This window comes from Danio rerio, chromosome 5 (genome assembly GCF_049306965.1).
Source record: "Danio rerio strain Tuebingen ecotype United States chromosome 5, GRCz12tu, whole genome shotgun sequence".
In the NCBI taxonomy this organism is placed as follows: Eukaryota; Metazoa; Chordata; class Actinopteri; order Cypriniformes; family Danionidae; genus Danio; species Danio rerio.
This window is the reverse complement of record NC_133180.1, coordinates 22,004,376-22,030,334: the sequence shown is the minus strand read 5'-3', so window position 1 is coordinate 22,030,334 and position 25,959 is coordinate 22,004,376. Positions and strand designations below refer to the sequence as shown.

The 25,959-nt window shown below is 36.9% G+C and overlaps 3 protein-coding genes across 13 annotated transcripts in view; 1 reads left to right on the top strand and 2 right to left on the bottom strand.

Moving 5' to 3' along the window:
* The window catches only part of tenm1 (teneurin transmembrane protein 1), a 542,101-nt gene extending 537,383 nt beyond the window's left edge, over positions 1–4,718 (top strand). For all 9 annotated transcript variants that reach the window (XM_068221426.2, XM_009301393.5, XM_073952089.1 and 6 more), the window contains 2 exons: positions 122–264; positions 1,910–4,718. In XM_068221426.2, coding sequence (XP_068077527.1) covers positions 122–264; positions 1,910–2,671 — 905 coding nt within the window. In that variant the 3' untranslated portion in view covers positions 2,672–4,718. The remainder of the gene's footprint in view (positions 1–121; positions 265–1,909) is intronic.
* A 414-nt stretch (positions 4,719–5,132) lies between these two features.
* sh2d1aa (SH2 domain containing 1A duplicate a) lies at positions 5,133–11,011 on the bottom strand. The gene is made up of 3 exons (NM_001114691.1): positions 10,875–11,011; positions 9,239–9,299; positions 5,133–5,255 (listed from the first exon to the last, which is right to left on the bottom strand). Exons 1-3 carry the CDS (start codon positions 11,009–11,011, stop codon positions 5,133–5,135), a joined length of 321 nt encoding a protein of 106 aa, NP_001108163.1.
* Positions 11,012–12,420: 1,409 nt separating this feature from the next.
* LOC100536577 (butyrophilin-like protein 2) lies at positions 12,421–25,094 on the bottom strand. 3 transcript variants are annotated; one of them, XM_009301389.5, is made up of 17 exons: positions 24,968–25,046; positions 23,145–23,483; positions 22,955–22,992; positions 20,979–21,006; positions 20,840–20,874; positions 19,958–19,973; positions 19,244–19,296; positions 18,953–18,980; positions 17,999–18,325; positions 17,849–17,922; positions 16,765–16,792; positions 16,616–16,668; positions 16,339–16,366; positions 15,883–16,206; positions 15,695–15,774; positions 14,087–14,147; positions 12,421–14,001 (listed from the first exon to the last, which is right to left on the bottom strand). In XM_009301389.5, the coding sequence occupies exons 1-17, from the start codon at positions 24,984–24,986 to the stop codon at positions 13,820–13,822; spliced, it is 1,713 nt and encodes a 570-aa protein (XP_009299664.1). In that variant the 5' UTR covers positions 24,987–25,046; the 3' UTR covers positions 12,421–13,819. The 3 variants fall into 3 exon arrangements, with proteins under 3 accessions (XP_009299664.1, XP_073808215.1, XP_073808216.1); XM_073952114.1 differs by lacking the exon at positions 19,958–19,973 and having other exon boundaries at positions 24,968–25,094; XM_073952115.1 differs by lacking the exons at positions 19,958–19,973; positions 22,955–22,992; positions 23,145–23,483; positions 24,968–25,046 and adding an exon at positions 21,104–21,261.
* Positions 25,095–25,959: the final 865 nt, after the last annotated feature.

The following is a 25,959-nucleotide window of genomic DNA, read 5'->3' as shown; positions in this document are numbered from 1 at the left end:
GTATTTATGGGATTTTTTGCTTCTACATGAGCAAAGACTTCCTTTTGAAATCTGTAAACCATCTAAGAAAGTAACCTTTCGGGTTTTCTTTGTGAACATTAAACAAATATTTTCTGTGCAGATATCAGTAGCTGGCTGCAGCTTTTTGGGTTCCAGCTTCATAATGTGGTTCCAGGTTTTCCCAAACCAAAAGTGGAGAACACCGAGCAAACATATGAGATGATGGCCACACAGATCCGCACACAAACCTGGGACACCAGCAAGGTGAGATAAGTTTTTTCATAGTGAAGCAACCCTCAACATCAGAAGTGAGTGTAGTCTTAAAGAATAGTTAGCATAAAAGTGATTTTATTATTTTTGTTGTATACATTTTTGATCAATTTGCATTTGTTATGTGGAACAGTAACAATATTGGTTTATACTTCCCTCTGGGAAAAAAAAAGAAAATTAATCAGGAATTGATTCCATGTTACATCATGACCAAAAAGCACAATAAAAGTATATTAAGACTATTTTGTAAGCTGCATTGCAAGCATCATCTGTGGTTGCAATATCATATTTGTGAATCATTTAAGTCAAGTATTTTCAGTGAAACAATTCAAAAACCTTAATTTACTGCAGTCCACTCAGTGACTCAATCAAGTCACATGATTTAGGCCCAATCCCAATTCTACCCCTTAGCTCTTCCCCTTACCCCTTCTCTTTGTTTTGTGTGTTCCCGTGAAGTGGTAAGGTTGTCTTAACTCTCTTTAGCTTGAAGGCGTAGGACTAAAGGGAAGAGAGGCTGGAAATGACCTTTTTACAGTGTCTGGTATAATGTTAATGTTGTTTTCGTGTGTTTACATAGATGAACATGGCCACAGTGTAAGGGCCTACTCACACTATGCCATCCGTACCGTGCCCAGGCCCATTTCCCGGATCGTTTGAGAAGTGTGAGTGTGCTGAATCGGGCTCAAGCACGGTTCACTTGGCCGGCCCTGGCCCGGTTGGAAGAGGTGTGCCTGAGCGCGGTTCACTTGGGCTTTGGCACGGTACGCTTGTGTGTTAGTGCAAAACGCGCCAAAGCCCGAAACTGAAAGCGAGACATGACTTTTAAGGGGCTGCTTCATATTGATTTATTAATCATTCTTACTGTTTAATGAAGGCAAACTGCCGTAGTTTATTAAAGACACAAACCCTTTACTGCTCGACAGCTGCGCGCCTTCAGCAGACCTCCTCATTCCTGCAGCATGAGAGCTTTATGATTGTTTATGAGTGCCAAAAGTGGCGGATCTGTTCAGCGAAATATCTGACTGCGTGTCACCGCATCCCTAAGGACTGTTTGGCGAAACATTTGACTGCATGTCACTGAATATCAAACGACTAAAACGATATAACTAAAGAAATCTCCACTGTGCTGCTGAGTATGAGAGCGCTTCTCACTGAACAGCGCAGCAGCGATGACGTAAGGGTGCCGAGGCCCGTTTGTGGTGTGAGCGCGGGCCATCGGGGGAGACGGGAGGGGGGACAAGCGTGCTTTGGCCCGGTTTGAGGCAACTGTACCTAGTGTGAGTACGGCCTAAATGCACAGTACAGTTACGATCTTATTGCCATCTTAGATCGTTATGATAACATGATATATCCCTTCAGTGATTTCCTCAAGATAAATACCAAAAATGAAAGCAAATGGAATAACTAGAGCAATGGCGATCCTCTGATCTCATATGAAGAGCTCACAATGATATATGATGACGTGTGCAGGTGCTATATTGGTGTCCCATTTCTTATGGGTAAATTTTGAAGCCCTTCACACTCTGTTTCAAGGGCCAATGGGGAAAGGGTAGGGGTACAAAAATAGAATTGGGATTGGGCCTTAATATTTAGCACTAATCAAACAATAACTGTTTCCTAACATTTCCTCCTACCTCAGATTGTGCTCGGCATCCAGTGTGACCTTCAGAAGAACTTGAAAAACTTCATTTCATTGGATCGCCTCCCCATGACACCAGCCAATGGGAAAATTGGAGGCCGACAAGGCCGCAGGCCAATTTTCTCTGCCCTATCTTCAATTTTTGGCAAAGGTGTGAAATTCGCTATTCGTGATGGAGTGGTGGCGACTGAGATCATCGGTGTGGCGAGTGAGGATAGTCGCCGTGTGGCAGCAGTACTGAACAGTGCCATATATCTGCGTGGCCTTCATTTCACAGTAGAAGGCCGTGACACCCACTATTTCACCAAGGCTGGTCCTCTGGAGGCAGATCTGGGAGTGGCAGGGGGCGGAGCTGGAGGCGGAGTTAGAGTGTTGGAGAATGGCGTAAACGTCTCAGTGTCCCAAATCAGCGCTATGGTTGGAGGGGAAATGCGGCGTTTCGCTGACATTGTGCTTCAGCAGGGAGCGCTTAGCTTTAACATCCGTTACGGAGCATCACCAGAGGAAGAGCGCACACGCGTGCTGGATGCAGCGCGAATACGAGCTGTGCAAGGGGCGTGGCTGCGGGAGCAGAAGAGGGTCCTGGAGGGGGATGGTGGAAGTTTGGCATGGACTGATAAGGAAAAGGATGAGCTCATCGCAGAGGGCCACGTCTCAGGGTATGATGGCTTTTACGCTCTGCCTGTTGAACAACACCCTGAGCTAGCAGACAGCCCCTTCAACATTCACCTGATCAGACATGTGGAAACTGGTCGCAGGTAACAGCGGCACATCAGCACACCTCCACACGCCCACACACCCTTTTATACACTCGGAGCTACCACATATCTCTTCAGCTTTTTCTAGAACCCCAACCAAACAAAGCGAGAAAGACTCTATTGCCTTTAAAATGTGACAAATGATGGTATTGTTTTTGATTTTGCATTCGTTGATGCACTCTTAGCAAGTTCAGATTCCTGTTTTTCAATTTAGTTTGGTCGATTTCGTTGGAAGTCTTTCTTGTTTTACAGTGGCTTAACCGTTCTTACTAGAGAACAAGCCTTGCTTGCCAATCTGAGGACACAGAGAACGACTGATCTGTGACTGTTCTAGACATGCATTAAAGAGTCTTCATCTCTACACATGCTGATTCTCTCACTTGAGCGTGTACAGTAATCATACGACTTAATGGGAATGTTGAGTCAAACTGGTAATGGCATTAAATCTTGCAAACCTGAGGGGCTTTCTTGAGTGCTCTGTTGAATGTTTCTCTCCAAATTGTCAGCATTCTGGGATTTACGTAGAAGGCTTTCAGAGCCCTCACAGTTCAAATGACCTTCCAGAAATGGAGCTCTGTGACTGTCAAATTCACAAGCGCTTTGAGAAGCGTCTGACTCGAAAGTGTCACAAAACTGAACCCCTCGGGCTGCAAGAGATTCACAGTGTTTGGAGTCTTGGCAAGAGCTCACCACCATCTTGTGTTGTTTCTGCTTAATCAGTGTTGACGAAGCTGAGAGAATTACACCGCTGCTGTGGAAGACAAATGTGTCCATTTTTTTTACTCTAACTGTACAGTTAATTTTTGTTTGTTTTTGTTTTTTCAAATGTAGAAATCAAAAAAAAAAATGTGTATGTGGAAATTGTGCCTTCCTGGTCTGCTAGAAACGATCACATGAAACGGGCTTAGACATATCATTCATACTTCAGTATTCATCACATGCCTTAGTTTTAAGTGTCTTGTTTTAGTTAGTATTTATTTATGTTTTGATGTGGTGGGGTTTGGCTAGCGGGAGCCAAAAAAACGTGAATGCTAATGCCTGTGAGGTGAATTCTTGTAAACATCCCCCAGGATATAAACACCGTGGCATCCCTGTTTACAGTTAATATGCTGCTCTCTTTTATTTATTCTCATGTGATTTTGCACATTTTCTGTTGCTTTTGTTTTTGCTGTGCACTTAATGTGAAACTCACTTCACGTGTTTGTCATTTCGCTTTCGAAACAAGTGTCAGAGCTCCAGCGTTTTGGATTCCTCCAATACTTTGACAGGTCCTTTTTTTTTTCTTTGATCCCTCTCGAAACTCGTGGGAGGCCTGAGGAGGAAGATGTGTAGGGAAATGAAAGAATCACCTGCTGAAGATGGGTATTTTTGTCTTTTCCAAACTATTAAAGTCTGCAGCACTGTGGGTAGACGTTCTGTGTGTAGGACTCTTGATATGGACTTGTACATCATTAATGGACTATTGTAGACTGTTTATAGATACTGGACTATTTATACATGACACTCAAGAGAATTAGGAGTAAATGTATTTTCTTGTGAATTCTGTGGATATGCTGTACCATCAAGCTTTGTAACCTTAATCTGAGATATATATTTGCACTGAATATAAGGTGAAGAGAGAAACGCGCTAGACTGAATTTTTAGAGAGTGCAAATATTTGACAGATTTGTGAGAGAGTTGCTCTGAAGGCACATTTGGTTTCCGACATTTTGCAAATTTCAACTGAAGTACGATTATGTTGCACGATGAAAAAAAAAATTGTGGCGGAAATATTTTTTTTTTTATCTTAGTTTGCATCTTTGTCATAATCACAATCATCGCTGAAGTGAAAAAGGAATATGTAATTTTTTCCATGATCAAATCATCTTCCTCTCTACAAAGAACTTAAAAAAAACAAACTTCAGTGTCCTCTCTTTGGCCAAACGAGTTCCTGTGGTGTATATTTGGCTGATAGGCTTTATGTACACAGATTAATGCAGTTTGTTAAACATGCCTATTTAAAAACAAGTACTTTGGGCAGTGGCCTTTTATAAATAAAAATGCAAATTTAACTCTTTCTTTTGTGATTTATTAATAATCAGTATGTGTTACCGGAAACATAAGCTGCAGCATTCAAAAGCTGGTTGATTATGTTAGCTAAAACAATCACAAATATTTTTAAAAAATAGAACATGTCAACTCTTTTGTCTCATTTTAATATCAAAATACATTATTTTCATTCAAAATAATTTTGTCTTTACAGTGTGTTTGCAGACATCTGACGTTTCATTAAAATTTGATATCATGTTTTAATACTGTACATACATTCTGTTCATTACAATTGCTGTTATTACTTTAATATTTTACATGATTAATCTGATTAATCATTTATTTTTAGTTATTTGGCTCATCTCCTCACATATTCTCCAAGCTTAAATATACTTTTACAGCAATTTACAGTTTTTGAAGTGTCAACTTCAAGTGTGTTAATGTTTAGGTTTGTTCACAGGATACAGAAGAGGAAAAGTGATGCCTTGGTCTGGCATCTTAAAGGCAGCAATGAGGTTACTGACATTTCTAAAGAGTCGTTCCTTCATTCCAGGAGCCATCTGAAAAAAATGAAAAAATATTGTATAGTACAGTATAAAAGTCTTGGTAACTCTAAGAAATGTACTGCCTGAATCTACAAGCATATATAGAGGTTGGACAATAAAACTGAAACTTCTGGTTTTAGATTACATTAATTCATTACGAATTATGACTTAGGGCCTCCTTTTGCTGGTAAAACAGCATTGATTCATCTTCATTCATTTTCTTTTCTGCTTAGTCCCTTTGTTAATCTGGGGTCATATGTTTTACGCAGCGGATGCCCTTTCAGCAGCAACCCATCTCTGGGAAACATCTATACACTCTCATTCACACTCATACACTTTGAACAATTTAGCCTACCCAATTCACCTATCCACATGTCTTTTGACTGGGGAGGACACCGAAGCACCCGGAGGAAACCCACGCAAACGCAAGGAGAACATGCAAACTCCACACAGAAATGCCAACTGACCCAGCGGAGGCTCAAACCAGCGACTTTCTTGCTGTGAAGTATAGTGACGAATACCTTTCCAAATAAATTTCCTGCATAGTGGCCAGAAAGATATTATTCTTGCAAAATAGTGTCCAGGTCACTACATGCTGTTAGTAGAGGAAAAAGTTTCCTGACTCGCTCCTCCAAAACACCCCAAAATGGTTCAATAATATTTAGATCTGGTGACTGTGCAGGACATAGATGTTCAACTTCACTTGTTCATTAAACCACTCTGTCATGAGTCTTGCTCTGATGCATTTTCTTGCCGGCAGCTAGCTTTCTGCAACTCTCACATGGTCATCAAACTGAAGCTAAGCAGGGCTGCGCCAGGTCAGTACCTGGATGGGAGACCTCTTGGGAAAGCTGGGTTGCTGCCGGAAGAGGTGTTAGTGAGACCAGCAGGGTACTGCCAACCTGTGGTCTGTGTGGGTCCTAATGCCCCAGTATATTGCTGGGGATGCTATACTGCTCAGTGAGTGCCATCTTTTGTATGAGATGTTAAACTGAGGTCCTGACTGTCTGTGGTCGTAAAAAATCCCAGGATGTCCATCGAAAAAGAGTAGGGGTTTAACCTTGGCATCCTGGCCAAATCTGCCCACTGGCCTCTGTCTATCGTGGCCTCCTAACCATCCCTATATTATAATTGGCTTCATCACTCTGTCTCCTCTACACCAATCAGCCTGTGCTTGGTGTGCGGTCTGGCACAATATGGCTGCCATCGCACCATCCTAGTGGATGCTGCACAATGGTGGTGGTTAAGGAGATTCCCCCAAAAATGTGTGAAAGCGCTTTGAGTGTCTAGAAAAGCGCTATATAAATGTAAGGAATTATTATTATTATTATTACTATTATTATTATTATTATCCTGATACACGGCATCTCAATCAGGATGCAATGTTTGAACCATTGGGTGTCCATGGTCATCCAGAATGGTTCAAAAGTCCTTGGCAGTAATGCGCCCATCTAGCACAAGTATTGAACATAGGGAATGCCATGATATTGCAGCCCAAACCATCATTAATCCACCCCCATGCTTTACTCTGGGCTTGCAACAGTCTGGGTGGTATTCTTCTTTGGGGCTTCTCCGCACCATAACTCCCGGATGTAGGAAATGCAGTGAAGGTGGACTCATCAGAGAAAAATATATGTTTTAGATTGTCCAGAGCCAGAGATTTTTGCTTGGCATTGCCACGAGTGTCCAAAGGTTTGCCTGGCCATGTATATTGACCCTATGGGGCTCCCAATCAACAGTTTTGGTGGAAACTAGAGAGTTAAAGTGCACATTTAATTCTTCAGTGAGTTGGGCAGCTGTGGTTTTTACATTTTATTGATACAATCCGGTACATTCCTTTCAGACAGCTTCCTCTTGCATCCACAGTTACTCCTGTTGGATGTGGTTCATCCTTCATGGTGGTATGCTGACATTACCATTGATACCGTGGCTCTAGATACATCACAAAGACTTGCTTTCTTGACCACCGATGCGCCAGCGAGATGTGCATAGATATTTACATTAGATGTTACCTACGCTATTGGAACATGTCAACAGAGCCGGCATTTTAATAAAGGGTAGCGCTCCTTTGAAATGAATGTGGGACCAAAGTGTAGTGGAAGACAGGCCATCCAGAGCCAGAGATACATACACATATACATATATCTATGATTGGGATTTTTCCCGATGGTCAGTATGCAAATGTATTTTTAATATTGTAAAAATTATCATTTGAAATTACTTTTCTTCATTAGTAGATGAGCAATCGCAAGGGCATTGCTGACAAAGAGCATTTGTGTGTGTGAATTGAAATGTATCATCCTCCCTCTGTTAAATTTGATCTAATTCTAACGGAGGATGCGATTTGTTTGTGAGTGAATTGTCGTTATGAACAACTTGTATTATTGTCGGCTAAGTGAACAAGTTTCTAGCACCGCAGCTTCTAGTTGTCATTTTCATTTACATTGTTTGCTTGTTTTATTCTACAAAATTAACATTAGCCTATTAATAAGTGCAAGTGCTACTTTGTCTTATGGTCAGTGCAGTAAGTGACCATATTATCATCAATAACGTTACTTTTTTAACAAAAGTTTGTAACATGAAAACCTAAAAAAAAAAAAACTAAATCTTACTTATAAAAAGTTCTGCTTTTGTGCTTTGTTTTCTCATAACTATACCCCATACACAGCGCAAAAGACCAGCATCTTCAGATTGGCTGTAGTTTTAACTAGTGCGGTTGAATGACTTTTGTCCTGGTAGCATTGTACAAATGTGTCTGCGGTGACTCATACTCAGGGTCCGTATGCGATATCTAGTGTATATATCTATGCAAGATGTGCACCAACAATGTCCTCTTTTAAACTCTACAGAAATTAAACTTTCCCACTTTGGTCTTACTATTGGAAGATGCCATCAATGTCCACGAGGCTGGTTAAATTTAGCCATGAAACCTCCAACACTTAATTGGCCAGTGTTTCAGTTCTTTTGTCCAACCCCCGTATATAACATTCAGACAGTAGCATGTCACTCAGGCATAAAGATTTGTCTGTCATGAAGAATTGTTTGACTTTCTTCTAGTGGCTGGTAGTTGACGTTCATAAGCTGCTGGAAACAGTGGTGTTAAGCATGAAATTATTTTGCCCTATTAATGTTCTAAGCAGCTTAACAAGCAGTTTACCCTTTTGAACTATATATGTTTATCTGTGTTTTGAAGTTTCACATCTTGCCATTGCTTTGATGCCTGTATGTGTGGGTGATATGAAAGGGCAGAGATGTACACGAGTCAGGCTATAAATGCATGCAACACAGTGACCACAAACAGGAGAGAAAAAGTCAGCAGTGTACTTAAACATAGCAGCGCTCTTCTCGTTTTGTCTGAAAATGACAAGTCATTAATTTAGCAAGCAGCTTTAACAGGAAACAACATAGTCTCAACTGCATTTATATTGCATCTTTTAAATGTGCAATGAGGAAGTATTTATTCTGATCTTGTGACATTGATATAAGTTAATCAAAACAATCTTTTTTTTATGCATTTTAAAATGTTTTGTTGTTGTTGCTCATGGCCAAAAACTAATTGTAGATCTTCCAGAAATAACACAGTTGTGACTAATAAGATTATACTGGTTAACCCTTTGACTGCCCCTCCACCAAATGGTTGACCATGTTTTGACTGTTTAAAATAAAGGCTTACACACACAGCATTGTTGGTTTACAAAAAAAAAAAAAAACATAATCCTGTTGCACTACTACACTTAATTTTGGTGAAAAACAAAACAAAACAAGGAAGCATGTTAAATGAGAACATGAAATGCATGCATACCTGGCATACTCCAAAAAATAAAGGTGATTTTGTAAATTTAATAAATTATGGCATGTGTTGAAACATAATTAGCAACATTAGGAGTTGCCTAAATGCCTAAAATGCAATCCAAACATTTATTTATTGATGGGGTAGTTAAAGGGTTAATGAACTTGCAAACTTATTTGGGATTTACTTAAAGAAATGTAAAACATACCTCTATTGTCCAGAGGCCGCCCTTATTGAAAATTCTGTAGGTGTAAACCCATCCATCACACCTGGAGATTTACACAGATTGTAAATAGCTGACACTCAGATTCAGATTGCCAGATTGATGACAACAACAGAATCTTTCAAATGCATGTCCAATATTTATCTGGTTATTGTTTTTGGTCATAGAAAATGTCCAATTAATGGCAGTTGAATTCTATCTCTCCCTCCTGTTACTTTTGCCCTGTTTGTGTTACATAGTGCTGATGTTTTAATCCCCCTCATCTGGCAACACAGACTGTTTAAATGCTTTATAGTAGGACACAATCCCCAATTCAGTAAATAGTTCTGTCCATAATTTACATTGAATGGACAGGAGAAAACAATATGCACATTGATTAATTCCTTTAGCAACTGCTTTCCTAAGCAACTTTACAGTTGGTTAGTTTTCATACCCTTCCAAAAACAGAAGAATCCTCCCTACATGCCCCAACAAGTACTTTCAAATTCAAAATGGCGGACAAGGTTTTGGCAATTATGGCATATGGGATATTTTTGTTTTCAGCATCACCTAAGGAATAATTTGAGCTCAATTTCTTTAATAAAATTTCCCTAAATTTCATGTCTCCTGTCCACCCAGCCTCCCAAAATGCCAGTACATTATCTGTTGTTTTCATTCATTCATTTATTTATTCTTTTTCCTTTTGGCTCAGTCCCTTTATTAATCAGGGGTTGCCACAGTGGAATGAACCGCCAACTTATCCAGCATATGTGGATACCCTTCCAGCGGCAACCCAATCAATGGGAAACACCCATACACTCTCATTCACACACACATGTACTGCGGACAATTTAGCCTACCCAGTTCACCTATGCTGCATATCTTTGAGCCCAGAGGAAGCCCACATGCAAACATGCAAACTTTAAACAGACATGCCAACTGACCCATTCCAGGTTTAAACCACCGAACATGCCATTTTTCCAACCTTGTCAGCTTGTCCTACCTCCCATTCAAAAAGTAGGTAGCACATTTTGATGATGCACTATGCTACTCGTCAGATTTTGCTACCAGTGTAAATTTTAATGTAGAGCAGTGTGATATGAAGCTGTATATCACCCTAACCTACATAATCCCTAACCTCAACCTCAGAACGATTCAAATACAATGTTGGTAGCATCTGATGGGTAGGATAAAATGTCAGGTCACCGCCACTTCTGTTCGCCTATTTTACATTTAGGCTACTGATTTTTCTATATATTCTTTCTTATACATTATGTCAAACTGCTTAAATGTCAATAAAAATCAGTTTGTTAAACTGTAGAGTTGAATTATCAACATCAAAAGTCGACAGAGCAGAGATCAGGTCCCATTATGTAATTCACAAGTTGTAAACAAACGAAAAACACTGTTTACACGCTATCTGCACATAATCTGAGCACACATCACGGAGACGTCTGTTAGATCAGTGTTGTTTACATCAAGAAGACCTGGATAATTTTCTCAAGTGCTATACCTGTGTCTCCAGTCAAATAGACGCCAATAATATAACTGGATCTTTCTTTTCTATTATTTAGACTGTTCGTAAAACAGCTCTTTTAAAGACGCTTATCAGATCTTTGTACACAGCAGATGTTTTACTCACAGCACACACACGCAGTAAGCGCCGGCGGAGCTCAGACTGTCTCTGATCAGATAGCTGCCATCTCTGCCCGTGGAGCACAGGATGTCTTCTGCCTGCTTCTTACTGATTGACCCATGATATTCTGCCAAATCCTCCATTGTATCGCACAGTCTCTCAAAATTACTCACACACACATACAAGATCAGTGCAAGCTTCAGTGTAAAGGAAGTCTGCATATAGGCTTGCTGATTCAAGATCAGTATTCTCTACACATGTGACACATCCTCATTTTTTAAACAAGATACGATTCTATTCACCAACTACTTCGTATGTTTTGCACATGAATCAGCTGGGCACTTTTCTTACTTAAAATGTCGATTGCAATATTAGTTTTGCTGTATTGTTTAGTATTGCAAGAAAACACTGCCACCGACTTAATCCTGTTTATTCTCAGTAGCGCCTCTTGAGAGCACGTTGCAAAAATGCTGCACTACTGCTGTCCATAAGAGGGCGCTGCCGTTCTATTATTATTCTCTCTCTCTCTCTCTCTCTCTCTCTCTCTCTCTCTCTCTCTCTCTCTCTCTCCCTCTCTCCTAATCAAACACACATGAACTAGCTAATCAAGGTCTTACTATGTATACTTGAAACACCAAGGGTGTGATGAGACAAATTAGAGCTAAACCCTGCAGGGAAACCGGCCCTTCAGGACCGAGATTGGTGACCCCTGATTTATAGAGTAAAATATAAGTTTTAACTGGATTTTTTTTTCATGAATAGTATAACAATTTAATTAACTATTATTATTATATTATTACAATAATATTTACACTGACTGGGTCAGTTTAATACGTAAAATATGTAGACAAACTTTTTAACTCATTTTAACACATAAGCTCGTTGAGGGTCATTAGAAGTTGGTAGTACTAGGTTTATTTTTCTTATGTTTTTTATTTTTTTATTTTTTTCAAAAAAAGTATGAAAGGCTCTACTATATCACTGTCTCCACGCGGGGGCACTGTCGTTCTGTAAAGACCGAATCACAACTAGTAAATGGTCGAATTCATTAAATTAGTCTTTAAAACTTTTTTGTTGATAAGTAGAATTAGCAAACACTGTCAATCCATTGGGTCACTTACATGCTTGGGGCAATTCAAGGCCTATATGGTTACAAAATACACCGGAAAGGAACATTTATAAGATTTAGTGAAGAATAGGCATTGTTTTTGCTAAAGTATTTGCATATGTCGTTTATTTAAACAGGGTTTTGGCGAACTGTTTACAAAAAGTAAAAAATATAATAACAATAATAAGATATTAACGCAAATTAAACTCAATTTACATCTTCATTTTGTTCAAAAGTTTTCACTCCCTGGATCTGTCATTAAAAACACACATAATTTAATAGTTTATTAAGAATACATGTAAACCTTTGAAAAAGTTTTTTTTTTTAATAAATTCAACTCCCTTGATTTATGTGTAAAATATTTTTGTGAAATATTTAAAATTTGGGTTAGTACAAACAAAAAAATTACAGTTTAAAACATTTAAGCACACTTGTATTCAGAAAACGGGTACATAAATTTTGCTTTAATAAACAATCTTCATAGAAAATATATTAATTCAAAATGATACAGGCTTTAGCTTAAAACATAATAATTTCCAGCGTTTCAACTTTACAAAATCTATAATATATATATGGCATTTTCACATAATAAATCCTCACATCTGATGAAAGACAAGCACAATTACAAAAACAAATCGAATATTCAATAAGCAACAAGAACTCTATACCAGTGGTCTCAAACTCAGTTCCTGGAGGGCTCTACATAGTTTAGCTCCAACCACCTTCAACTCACTCCTGCTTAATAGTCTTTAGTAGTCTTAAACACCTTGATTAGTAGGAGGCAGAGCTGCGACCTTCCAGAAATCGAGTTCGAGACCTATGATCTATACCGAGAGTGCCCTGCTTATTTTAGCTCCAAACCTGCCTCAACACACCTGCACAGATGTTTCTAGAAAGCCTACTAAAGCTGTGGTCACAAATATCTGTAGTACGGCACTGGGAAAAGGGGCGGGATTGAACAAGATGATTAGACATTGAAAAAGCAGGTGATTAAACTATATTTTAAATTTGTGTCCAGAGAGGTCATGTTTTGATCTTCGATTGTTCTCACGCAATCATGTGATGCGATTTCAAAGGTCAGAGTTCACCAAGCTTGAACTTTCCAACGCAGCGAACTGCGAAACTTGCCGCAGAACCTTGCGTTTCCAGTCTGACGCAGTCTTGTGCATATACTGTAAATGGAAGTCAATATGGAGAAATTCCAGTGTGACCGCAGCTTAAAAGCTTGATTAGTTAGCCTAGGTGTGTCCGACTGGAGTTGGAACTAAACTTTGCAGGACACCGGCCCTCTAGAACTGAGTTTGGGCACCCCTGCTCTATACTATATATACAGTGAACCATAAGGCATAGTTCATTAATGAATACTTATAAATGAATGAATATTTATCACAGTAATTTATATAGTTTGTGGTTAGTTAAACATATAGTAATATTGTAATTTCAACTCTAAAGAAAAAAAAAACGGTCACACTTTACAAGAAGGTTTATTAGTTAATGTTAATTAATGCATTTACTAACATGAACAAACAATGAAAAATACATTTACTACTGTATTTGTTCATGTTAGTTAACGTTAGTTAATGAAAATACAGTAGTTCATTGTTAGTTCATGTTAACTCATGGTGCATTAACTAATGTTAACAAGCATGGACTTGAATGTTAATAATGCATTAGTAAATGTTCAGTTATGATTAATAAATGCTGTACATGTGTTGTTCATGATTAGTTCATGTTAGTAAATGAATTAACTAATGAACCTTATTGTAAAGTGTTACCAAAAAAACTGATTGATTGAAATATGTTCTAAGAAATGTCATGAATCAGACAGCATATTTCCTGGCTTTTAAAAAGGATTTTGTCTGTCTCTGTCTAAAAACTGAGCACGAGGGTTGAGTTTTAAGACTCTGTCCAAATCCATTCTGGTCTCTCTCAACTCCTGTTCAGTTCTTTCCAGTTGTTGGTCTCTTTCGCTGTAAGCCCTGATCAACATTTGGTAAAGCTCTTGCTCATTGTTCACTCTCATCTCTAAAAATAAATAAATAAATGAATAAATAAATAAATAAGAGACTTTATTAGTTATGCACTTGATGAAACTTCAAATGAAACTCACCTCCCATTAAAACAGATTCATCCATTTTGAGCGATTCCTCCAGAGTCAATATTTTGTCAGTCTGTAAGGTGAAGAAAATAATAGTTAATCAATAAACACAGAAAAAAATCCTTTAATTTCTTTGGTTTTGTTCAGATTTTTCATTTAAAGGTGCAATAAGAGATCTGGGGAAAATGCTAATGATAGCCTGATAGCACTTAAAGACAACTTCTGACCCTGCAAATCGCCAATCAAATCCACACTTCCTGAACACATGAAAACTGCACACTAGAAAACATCATACAACACATCATGTAGCTTTCACCAGCAAGAAATCTTTATAGAACAGTTAGTAATTAAAATAACAAACTTTAAAAAAGGAAAAGAAATGAAAAGGTGTTGTTGATGTTAGCCTGCCATCCCCTGTCTGACCCGCATACGTGAATGTACCAATGATATAGTTCTTTCTGCATGAGCAGAGCGCAGAGGTATGCAATATGTTCTGACAGGCAGACAGCCAATCATAATGTTCGGACCGAACATCTGTATTTGATGGACTTTCCTTGGTCCTACACCTCCCACAGAATATTAAAAGCACTTATTTTACCATTTTTTCAAGATTTATGATAAGTCATAACAAACATGCACTGTTTTAAAAACTTTTAAAGTTGTAAAACTCGTTCTTGATTACATTTGATGATGATTGATGATCACATAGAGCTAAACAGATCTTTTTATCCCGGTTGCTTGGTGCACATCCTATCTTGTTGATATGATTATACATGTTACTATGGAGACATGTTAATTTGCAGCTGTTAATCAATTCGGTGGGCAGGGAAACCGCACTCCAACGTCACGTTGCGGTCGGCCTGAAAATAGGAGGGATTTAGATCCTATTTTAGCATCAGGAAATTTAATAAAGAGACTAATGCTGCGGTAACATTTACATTTAGTCATTTAACAGACGCTTTTATCCAAAACAACTTACAAATGAGGACAAGGAAGCAATTTACACAACTATAAGAGCAACAATGAATAAGTGCTGTAGGCAAGTTTCAGGTGTGTAAAGTCAACGAAGGAAACTATTAGTAATGTAAGATTTTAAAAATTTTTATTATTTATTTATTTATTTTAGTTTGAGCGAGCAAAATTCTGTAGTATGGTGATGTGAAAAGGGAAGGGATTAAACAAGATAATTATACATAAAAAAAAAAAAAGCAAGCAACTGGTCCATGCTTAAATTTCTGTCCAGAGAGGTCATATTTTGATCTTCGATTGGTCTCACACAATCATGTGATGTGATTTCACTGAACAGAGTTCACCAAGCTTAAACTTTCACATGCTTATAAATGGAAGTCTGTGGTAAGAAATGTGCAGTGTGGCCGCAGCTTTATTGTGTTTCTATCACTCCAATCATCCATATATATTTAAATGAATGACTTGCCAAATAAAGATACTTAAGTCTTTTGGTGAAATTGTTTTTATATTGCAATATATGTTGCAGACAAAGAATAATATTGTAATGTCAAATTTTTCCAATATCGTTCAGCCCTACCACGCAGCACAAAAAAAAAAAAACACTCAAGCCACTTTTGAAGATGGTCATTTTAGATCAAATAAATGTCTTACTTGAAACAGCACTAGCTGAACACTTTGACCTTGACTTGCTGGTGATTGACTCACAGACTGGAATTCAGGTTTTATCCTCACTAAAAGACAATAAATGAAGCATAAATACTGTAGGTCTGTGTGAAATGTGTGGTGTTAGATAACTACTGTAACTACGTCTATAAGAGGCATTGCTACAGAATGCTCACCTCCTACAGTAATGTGTTGTGTTCTGCCTCCACTGCTGACCTGACAGTGATAATCTCCAACATCTGAAACACTGAAGTTTCTCAGATGTACAGACACATTTCCTCTCTCGAGCTCTCGACTGTCCAGACTAACTCTGTCTTTATAGCCTCTGCCCTCAGTCATCTGTGTGTTCTTGTAGACACAAACACAGTCGGTCTCCTTAAACCATCTGATCTGCATGGCAGTGGCGCAGATTTCAGGAGACGAGTAACAAGGAACAGTCAATTCAGACCCCAGAGAAACCTTTGCTTCTTCAGTAATTTGGGGAATAACGAGTTCAAAATCTGTGACATACAAAAGAGAAAATTTGATTCATACATAGCACTTTGTTCATGTTTACTTAACTTTTCATTCTTTGTTGGTGCAAAATAAGTGGAAATTGGAAATGGAGCTTTAATTATTTAAAGAAAACTTACCATTGCTCGAGACACTTTCACTGCAATTCTAATTTAGAGAAAAACACAGCATAAGTTACTAGTCTTGTAAGTCCAACATAGCTCCCAAGCGTTCATTTCACAGTGATTGTTTACAAAAGATTCACAACATGAGGTCAATTTGTGGAAATGTAACAACATAATAGTGTAAAATAATGTAATAATAGATAATGAATTGATGTATGCTTTATTTGTTTTAAAAAAAAGGTGCAAGACCTAATGAAATCAGTGTAAACACATGCATTATGTGCACACATACATCATGCTGTTTCTTATCTGCTTTATTATGATGTGAAGTATGCCTCGATAATCCTATAATTTAGAAAGTAAGAAAAACATTAACATCATAAAGCAAGATTAACACCACCGAGGTGATCGTCATATCTAATTAAATAAAGAAACACTTACTGTCATTTGCTTCTCTTGTATTTGTACCCTAAGATGAAATGAAAAAAATGAGATTTACAGTATAATATATATATATATATATATATATATATATATATATATATATATATATATATATATATATATATATATATATATATAAAATTTACTTTGTCTGGCCTGTATTACCAACTGTCCTGTATTTATTTCTGAGTATTCAGATTAAATCAGTCTCCTCTACTTCTACTGCTATTACTGCTTATTATAACAACAATCATTTGTCACTATCTGGAGGTGGTGCATGCCAAATTATACAATAAAGCAAAAGGAAAACAATAAGTTCCAACAATGAAGGCTCAGAAAATCTGAGAAGCAAAATAAGGCACATCTAGTAGAGAAACGTCTACAAACATAAGTGAATATGAGCAAAAAGCATAATCACATGAAATAACCAGCTTTTAGAAAGCGAAAGAAATTAACGATCTGAAAGAATTAAGATCAGAGATGCCTAAAGTAGGGTCCATGCCCCACGGGCTAAAGTTGGCCCATTGTAACCTTTGATTTGGCCCACCATCCCATCTGAGAAAGATGAAGAGTGATGGGGTGAATGCCTTTAACAGAGTTCGTCAATTTTAAATAAATAATTCTAAGTTTGCAAAACTTATTTACTGTCACTCGACAAATAGAAGAATATGCAAGACATCTGCAAGCAAATCAGGACAAAAACTAATGTAACTCCATAATGTTATAAATGAGATTGTTTTTGTTTTTAATAATAAGTTCATTATAAAATGTAAAAAAAAAAAAAACTGTATTAGTTAATATAAATTAATGTTTTAGATCTTTTTAAAACATTATTAAATAAATTAGGAAAATACCTATGCAACTGTATTTACCGTTGGCCCACTAGCCTCAATAAAGTTTGGTTTTTGGCCCTTCATAAAAGGTTTGGGCACCCCTGATTTAGATTATTACATAAAGATTAGTCAAACTATTTGGATTAAGTTTTTAAATCTTTTTAAATTTTTAATTACAGATTCTGGTTAATATCTGAATATTACTGAAAGCAAAAGATAATATGAAGGAACATGTTATGTTCTCTTACCTCATGTAGCATTGATGGGACATATTGATGTACTGGAGATAGATTCACTGGTTGGACGCCAGGATTCACTCTCACTACCAACAACATTGTTTATTTCTTATTGTGGAAGTTCAGGAATACTGCATAACCAACAGTAAAAGGACTGCTCACCTCTCACAGTTATCTCTTCTTTTCTGTCGGCATTGATTACCTGACAGTGGTAATTTCCAATATCTGACTGTCTGAAGTTTTTCAGTCTCAAGGACACGTCTCCTTTTTTAAGTTTGTGAGTGAAGAACAGACTCACTCTGTCCTTGAACCAAACCCCTTCTGTGATCTTCCTGTCTTTATACAGGCAAACACAGTCTGCATCTTTAGACCAGCTGATCTCCATGTCCACAGCGTTGATTTCAGGAGACAGTTGACAAGGAATAACCAAATCAGACCCCAAAGATACCTCAGTCTCTGCTGTGCTGGGAACAACCAGCTGAAAGGTACCTATATGTGGAACAGAGAGAAACGTTTTAAAATGTATTGCTTGTTTACAATACCATCTTGGAAGTTTCCAAAAATATATATGTTTCAGTACAGTAAAAATTTGTGTTGCCTTTAAATTTGTAGTCATCTTGAAATAACTCATACTAATTTGTTTTTTTAAGCTGAAATAGGTTTTTTTAAGCAGCACAGACACTTATTTTTATCATTGAAACAACAATTATTTCTCAGCGATGTAAATCAACTTAAAAATCCACACATTAAAACATGTACACGTATGACTATTAACAGATGCATGGTGAATGGCTTTTTGAGTAAATTGTTGCAAGCAGATCTGTTGCAAACAATTTATTTGTGTTAAATTTAAACAAATTGAAGTTGATAATGTCCAACTTAGTTTGTTTGTTTAAATTCAGCCCAAATAAATTGTTTACAACCACTTAACATAAAAAGAATTAAGTAAATCCAAGGAATCATCTTTGAATACATTTTTTCAGTGTAGATACAATATAGCCTGTACAGGTTATGATTCTTGTTGTTCTTTAACAACAACAAAAAATAATCTTTTAAGAATGATTTTGGGCCTGTCTATTTTTTTTAACGTTTGAAAATGTACTTATGTTGACTCACCTTTACTTCTAGTTTCCGTCCTGTTATCCTAATTAAGATAAGAATAATGCATTTTCATTCATAATTTGACTTACTGCATGAAAAAAGACGCACTCAAACTTTCCTTTCTTTTAAATAAACAGAACATCTTCAGCTATATTTGAGTGCCCACAGTAATAAATGCTTTAAAAGGTGTAAGTCATCATTTGCTGTTTATGCTAAAGTGAAAAAAACTGCACATAATGATGAGACTATGGCATAAAAAAGGACAATATAGTTGAATTTATGAATAGTATCAATTTGCATACGAACCTTGTGCGGTTCTCTCCCTGAAGCACAGTGAAATGTAGACTGGACTGATAATTCTTTAATGCAGAAAATAACATCAGCATTTGCAAGCAAGATCTACACGTATTTTAAGATGATTTCAGTAAAGGAAATGCACCGCAAAAAATGTTTTGGCACACTGCAAAATTGCATGTACAGTGCTCAGCATAATTGAGTACATAATACACCCCATTTTGAATATGAATATTTTTATTCATTTCACAGGGAATATAGGCAATGTATTTAGGTGAATTTAAACAAAACAGATTTATTAAACAGATATATTTATTAAAATAATATTTTAGTCATCAAACTTTTTTATAAATTGAAAGATAATACAATTAAATTCAAGCAAATTATTGAAAAAAAAATTACGACCTACAAAATTTCCACTAAATTTGTCAATTACTATTTTTTTTTTGCTTCTCTTGATTTTTTCTCATTTTTAAATTTTTATTTTTTTCAGTACTGACTAATCTTATGTATATGCACAAATACAATATTGTATAGCTTCTTATTAAAAATATGAAATTAAAAGATAGATTTGTGAGAGGTGTACTTATATATGCTAAGCACTATAACTGGTTTATTTCAGATGTATTTGACATTTAAATTAGGCATAAATGTCTTAAGCTTTCATTAATTATTTATTAATCTTTTAATTTAAATAACTTAGTTTGTACCATGAGGAGAACTTACTGTAGCTTGCCTCTCCCTAAAAAAAGTGATAATAAAATGTCAAAGAATGGTATGTTGTGATGTTTTCATCATGCAATGATTCTTAAAAATTAAGTTGTCAAAGAGTTAACTCAGCTTGTCTGAAAGACCAAATTGGGGGTTAAGGCAGGTAATTTAACTAACATAATTTCAGGGTATTTCCTAGGGTTGCCGAAAGAGCTTAACACGCTGCAATTTAAGAAAACACATGCAATTACAAAAACACCAGCAAATTAATAAACAATTTCTATCAGTTTGACAGCACACGTTGCAAATTCTCACAACACAAACAACTAAAGAAACGCGCTGCATTTTGTCACAACACTTGCAAATATCCACTTAACACAACAGAGCTGTTTCAAGGGGACCCAAAAACTGACAGACACTGCTGAGATATGCATGTGTTATTATGCCGTGAAGTTGTTGGTGGTCTTTTAAAGGTGGTGGTATTTTTTGTTGTTGTTTATTATATTATCTTGATTACATGATTCCATTCTCTTTTGTAAATTATTAGTCTAAATAAACTGATAATTAAATGTGAAACTTTAATAGTATGCAGCGTGTTTCTTGAGTTGTTTGCGTTGTGAGAATTTGCAACACGTGTGCTGCCAAACTGATAAAGATCGTTTATATATTTGCTGGTATTTTTTGTAATTGCATGTTTTTTTCTTAAATTGCAGCGCATTAAGCTCTCTTGGCCACCGTATATTTAATATTAAATTAAAAAATTACAAAAACAATAGCTTACTGTTACAAAACTAAGGCAACAGAAGTTAATCATCAATAAATTATGAATAACTTCTGGTTGTAAAAAAATGATTAAACACAGTGTGTTACTAGATAAAAATCAATGCGCTCACAAACCTTAAGGAGATTTTTTTGTGAATCTCCAGATTGGCCTGAAAACAGAAAAAAAGCATACATGTATTCATATAACAAGACAGTTTTTACTATATTTGTAGTAGATTTTCTTAGTAAAAGTAAACATTTGGGTAAAACTCACCATCACTTGTTTTTTCCGATGTGTAATCCTAATTAAGAAATGGGTTTATGAGTTGCAGAGATTCTTAGCAATGACACAATTAAAGAATTGCTACAAAAGTAGGTCAAGTTTTCTGCATTTCTTACAGTATTGATATTTATGTATTCGCCAGAAATTGTTGCTCCTGCTGGCTTTAGTTCAAACTTCGCTATTTTTCTTTCTAAATTACTGTATAAGAATGTTTTTTGTAACATATATAGCAAACCATGCTTGGTAATATGTTCATTTATCACTTCTGAATCTCAAGCAACATACTGTTGTGGCTAATTAATAAAATGAAAATATACCTCATTGGCCACTTTATTAGGCACACCTGTCCAACTGCTCGTTAACGCAAATTTCTAATCAACCAATCACAGGACAGCAACTCAATGCATTTAGGCATGTAGACATGGTCAAGACGATCTGCGGCAGTTCAAACTGAGCATCAGAATGGGGAAGAAAGGTTGATTTAAGTGACTTTGAATGTGGCATGTTTGTTCAGAAACTGCTGATTGACCGGAATTTTTATTCACAACCATCTCTGGGGTTTACAGAGAATGGTCAGAAAAAGAGAAAATATCCAGTCAGCAGCAGTTGTGTGGGCTCAAATGCCTTGATGATGCCAGAGCTCAGAGAAAATGGCCAGACTGGTTCCAGCTGATAGGAAGCCAACAGTAACTTAAATACCCACTCGTTACAACCGAGGTATGCAGAAAAGAATCTCTGAATGCACAACACGTCTAACCCTGAGGCGGATGGGCTACAGCAGCAGAAGACCACACAGGGTGCCACTCCTGTCAGTTAAAAACAGGAAACTGAGGCTACAATTCACACAGGTTTACCAAAATGGGACAATAAAAGATTGGAAAAATGTTGCCTGATGTGATGAGTTTTGATTTCTGCTGTGACCTTAGGATGGCAGGGTCAGAATTTAGCATAAACAACATGAAAGCATGGATCCATTCTGCCTTGTATCAACGTTTCAGGCTGCTGGTGGTGGTGTAATGGTGTGGGGGATATTTTCTTGGCACAGTTTGGTTCCATCAGTACCAATTGAGCATTGTGTCAACGCCACAGCCTACCTGAGTATTGTTGCTGACCATGTCTATCCCTTTATCACTACAGTGTACCCATCTTCTGTTGGTTACTTCCAGCAGGATAACGCACCAAGTCAAAAAGAGCAAATCGTCTCAGACTGGTTTCTTGAACATGACAATGAGTTAGCTGTTCTCAAATGGCCTCCACACTCACCAGATCTCAATCCAGTAGAGCTTCTTTGGGATGTGGTGGAAAGGGAGATTCACATCATGGATGTGCAGCCGACAAATCTGCAGCAACTATGTGATGCTATCATGCCAACATGGACCAAAATCTCTAAGGAATATTTCTAGTACTTTGTTGAATCTATGCTATGAATGATTAAGGCAGTTTTGAATGCAAAAGGGGATCCAACCCGGTTCTAGTAAGGTGTACCTAATAAGGTGGCCGGTGAGTGTAGGCATCACTAAATAATACCAAATAAAAATAAGTTTTAGTATTGGACTTTTTCTGGACAAAGTGCATCCACAATTATTATTTTATTGTTGTTATTTGTTTTAGTTACTTTATTTATTATTATTTTTATTATTTTATTTATTCTTTTCGGCTTAGTCCCCTTTATTAATCTGGGGTCGCCACAGCGGAATGAACCGCCAACCCATCCAGCATATGTTCTACGCTGCAGATGCCCTTCCAGCTGCAACCCATCTCTGGGAAACTCTTTTCATTCTTCTTATGGATAACTTTATTTGTTATTATATTTATTTATTTATTTGTTTATTTATTTATTTATTTATTTATTTATTTATTATTATATTTATTTATTTATTTTTGCTTATTTTCTAGCTCTGTTTTGCCTCTATGTTGTATTGCATTTTTTGAATATGTAACCTGGAGAAAGAATGATGCTGTCTTACCACTGTGAATAAGAGCTGGTCCTTAGAAATGGCAGATACTGCAAATACAAACAAACGTGGTAACTAAGCAGACACAGCAAAATATAGAACTTTAATTAAAAGTAAAAAGAAAATTAATCTAACATTTACTTATACTGTATGCTTGAACGTGCTCACTGCAAGATAGTTACAGGGGTTATGAAGTGCTTACCTTCTTCTGTTACATTGACAGTTATCTGCTGTGTTTTATTTTGACTGGTGACCTGGCACATGTAATCTCCCAGATCAGACTCTGTAAAGTTTGCCACTCTTAAGGACACATTCCCTCTCACCAGGTCATGGATGAACAGATTGGCTCTTCCCTCATAGCCAACTCCCTGTGTCATTTTTCGTTTCTTATATGTGCAAACATATCCTGTCTTGTTAAACCAGTTAATCTCCATGTCAGCCGCACTGATTGCAGGAGACAAGTGGCACGACACAATGAGAGCAGATCCCGGGTTTATCTTAACTCTTTCACCTTTTTCAGGGGCAACAAGCTGGAAGTCATCTGAGGGAAAAGAGAAATTAAGAAAGATTCAAATCTATTTCTACAGCTCTGTCTCTCTGAAGTAATATTAAGTGACAATATTTTGTTGTTCATAACGTCTCTGTATGCCAAAACAAACACTCCCCTGTCTCCACCTTGTATTGTCAGGTGTGAATGCACATAAAAGCTTTTCAGCTTGGCTGCTTCCATCATAGCGGAGTCTTTTGAATATGTCAAGCTGCTGTGATCAACCTGTTGTAATGTTTGGGGGCGCTTTCTCACTTGGTTCAATTGCCTGAACCGTACGTACCCAAGTTCGATTGTCCCCCTTTGCCACCTACTTGGTTGATTTGTGTGTACACTGTCTTTTTTCCTTGTGAACCCGATACGCTTGCATCATCGAGCTGCAGTTTTGTTTACGACGGTCGACGTTCACGAAAGCAAGCGCCAAAATGGAGAGACATCCGCACATCGTGTTCATTCTGCTTTTACTGAAGGTTTTGGTTCTGGACATACAAAAAGAGACATGCGTCCATCTGGCGCAAAAACACACTCTTACTCTCACTCTCAAACACACACAAACACACACACGAACGAACGTTATGAAAACGATAGTTTGTTGTACAGTTGGCGGTTCACTTCTGTCGTTTGGTACCATTGCATTCACATCAGAAATGAACCAGAGTTCGCATGAACCGTACCCCAGACAGACCACATCTTTCAGGCGGACTCGGGTATGGTTCGCGGGTGCGCACCCGAGTTCAGAAGACATGTTCACACTAGCCAAAAGTGCCATACTATGACGTCAAACGAACCCGGTACGGACCAAAAGTGCTAGTGTGAAAGCACCCTCAGTTACAACATCTCCTATCATTTTAGGTTTGTTTTATAATTTGGTTAGTTTTACCTTAGGAATAAATATCACATTGCTTGTATATTGTAATCGTGGTTGTCGAATCATTCGGCTGTTTGCATTTTAAGACGTGTTTGTATAAATAAGCGTTACGTGTGTTGATGAAAATATTGCAGGCTATTCAGATCGACATACATACATTATAACTAGATCAGCGCACAGCTGCACATATATAGGCCTACTGTACTATAAAACCGTTTACAATCGTCAACGTCTACAATTATAGATGTAAAATTTAGCTGTTGTTTTTTCTTGTTTACAATTGCTTCAGGTAATAGCCTATATATTTTATACGTACATATTTTATCATTGTATATTTGTAATTTCCTAGGTTGACATGCATATTTATCATCTTTATTTTGTTCTCTGAAAGAAACCACATTTTGAGACTATTCACACAAGCAGGAACACTTTGGAGTTCCCTGAAACAGAGTAAGTGCAGTTCTTTCTAACTGAAGAATTCAGCAAGCTCCAGCCACCCAACTGTGCATATAATCTCAGTGCCCATCACCAAAGAAAAGCAGCAACATTTTAAAATGTTATAAGAAACTCAATCCACAGAATGCACTCTGATATAAAATATAGAACTTACTCCCTTTTCTTGCAGACATGTTTCCTTTCTAAACAGCATGAAAACACATCCAGTGAGAGGGAGGAATGATTTCAGTCTCACGCAACACACTGGTTTAACTACACGAAAGATCTCTTACGCAAGCAACAAGTCTGTTTTGCTTTCATTTATGGGTGATAAGTATCAAATTTTTCTACTTTTTTTTGTTTGGGTAGAACGTATGGCATGAATAAAGTAGAATAATATTATACATTAAATTGATTACATTATACTGTATGTATTATATTTACTTTAAATGGATAATATACAGTTTTTTAACATTATTTTTAATGTAATATAAATCTGTTTTTTAATTTACCATAAATCCCATCTTCCAAAAGTAAATCAAACAGACAAACACTAAACAATATGTAAACACATTATATTGTTGAATCTGAGTGAAAACAGCGGCATTTCCAAACAGGTAAATCTAGTTCTCACCAGATAGGTCTATGTTGAAAACACCTTTGTTCCTGTTTAAAACTTGGTATTAAGACGTGTTGTGGTCGATACAATCACATATAGACACGGAGACACATTTTTCTTGTGGTTAAACCTTTTTTGACCACACTGACCACTTTTTTTCTGAGTTAAGACTGTAAAAAATATCTGTTAATTAACAGTTTCCGTATTTTGTGTTTTCTGTTTATTTAGGGTTATGAATTGCTTTATTGCCTTGATCTCTGCTTTGTCGACTTTCGATGTTAAAAAATTTTTAATTCTGCAGCTTAACAGTGACTTTTATTGAGAGTTTAATAGTTTGTGACAAGATATTGTTTAAGAAATAATATATAGAGAACTTTGTAAAATAAGGCTTTTGCTGCATAATATACAACACCAACCCAGACAATATATCATTTTAAACTAATAAAAATGTTCATAAAATGTAATGTATTGTAATGTGTGTGTTTATATGGTGCATTTATCGTGTATGGCCATACACCCAAAACACTTCACAATTATGAGCGAGATTC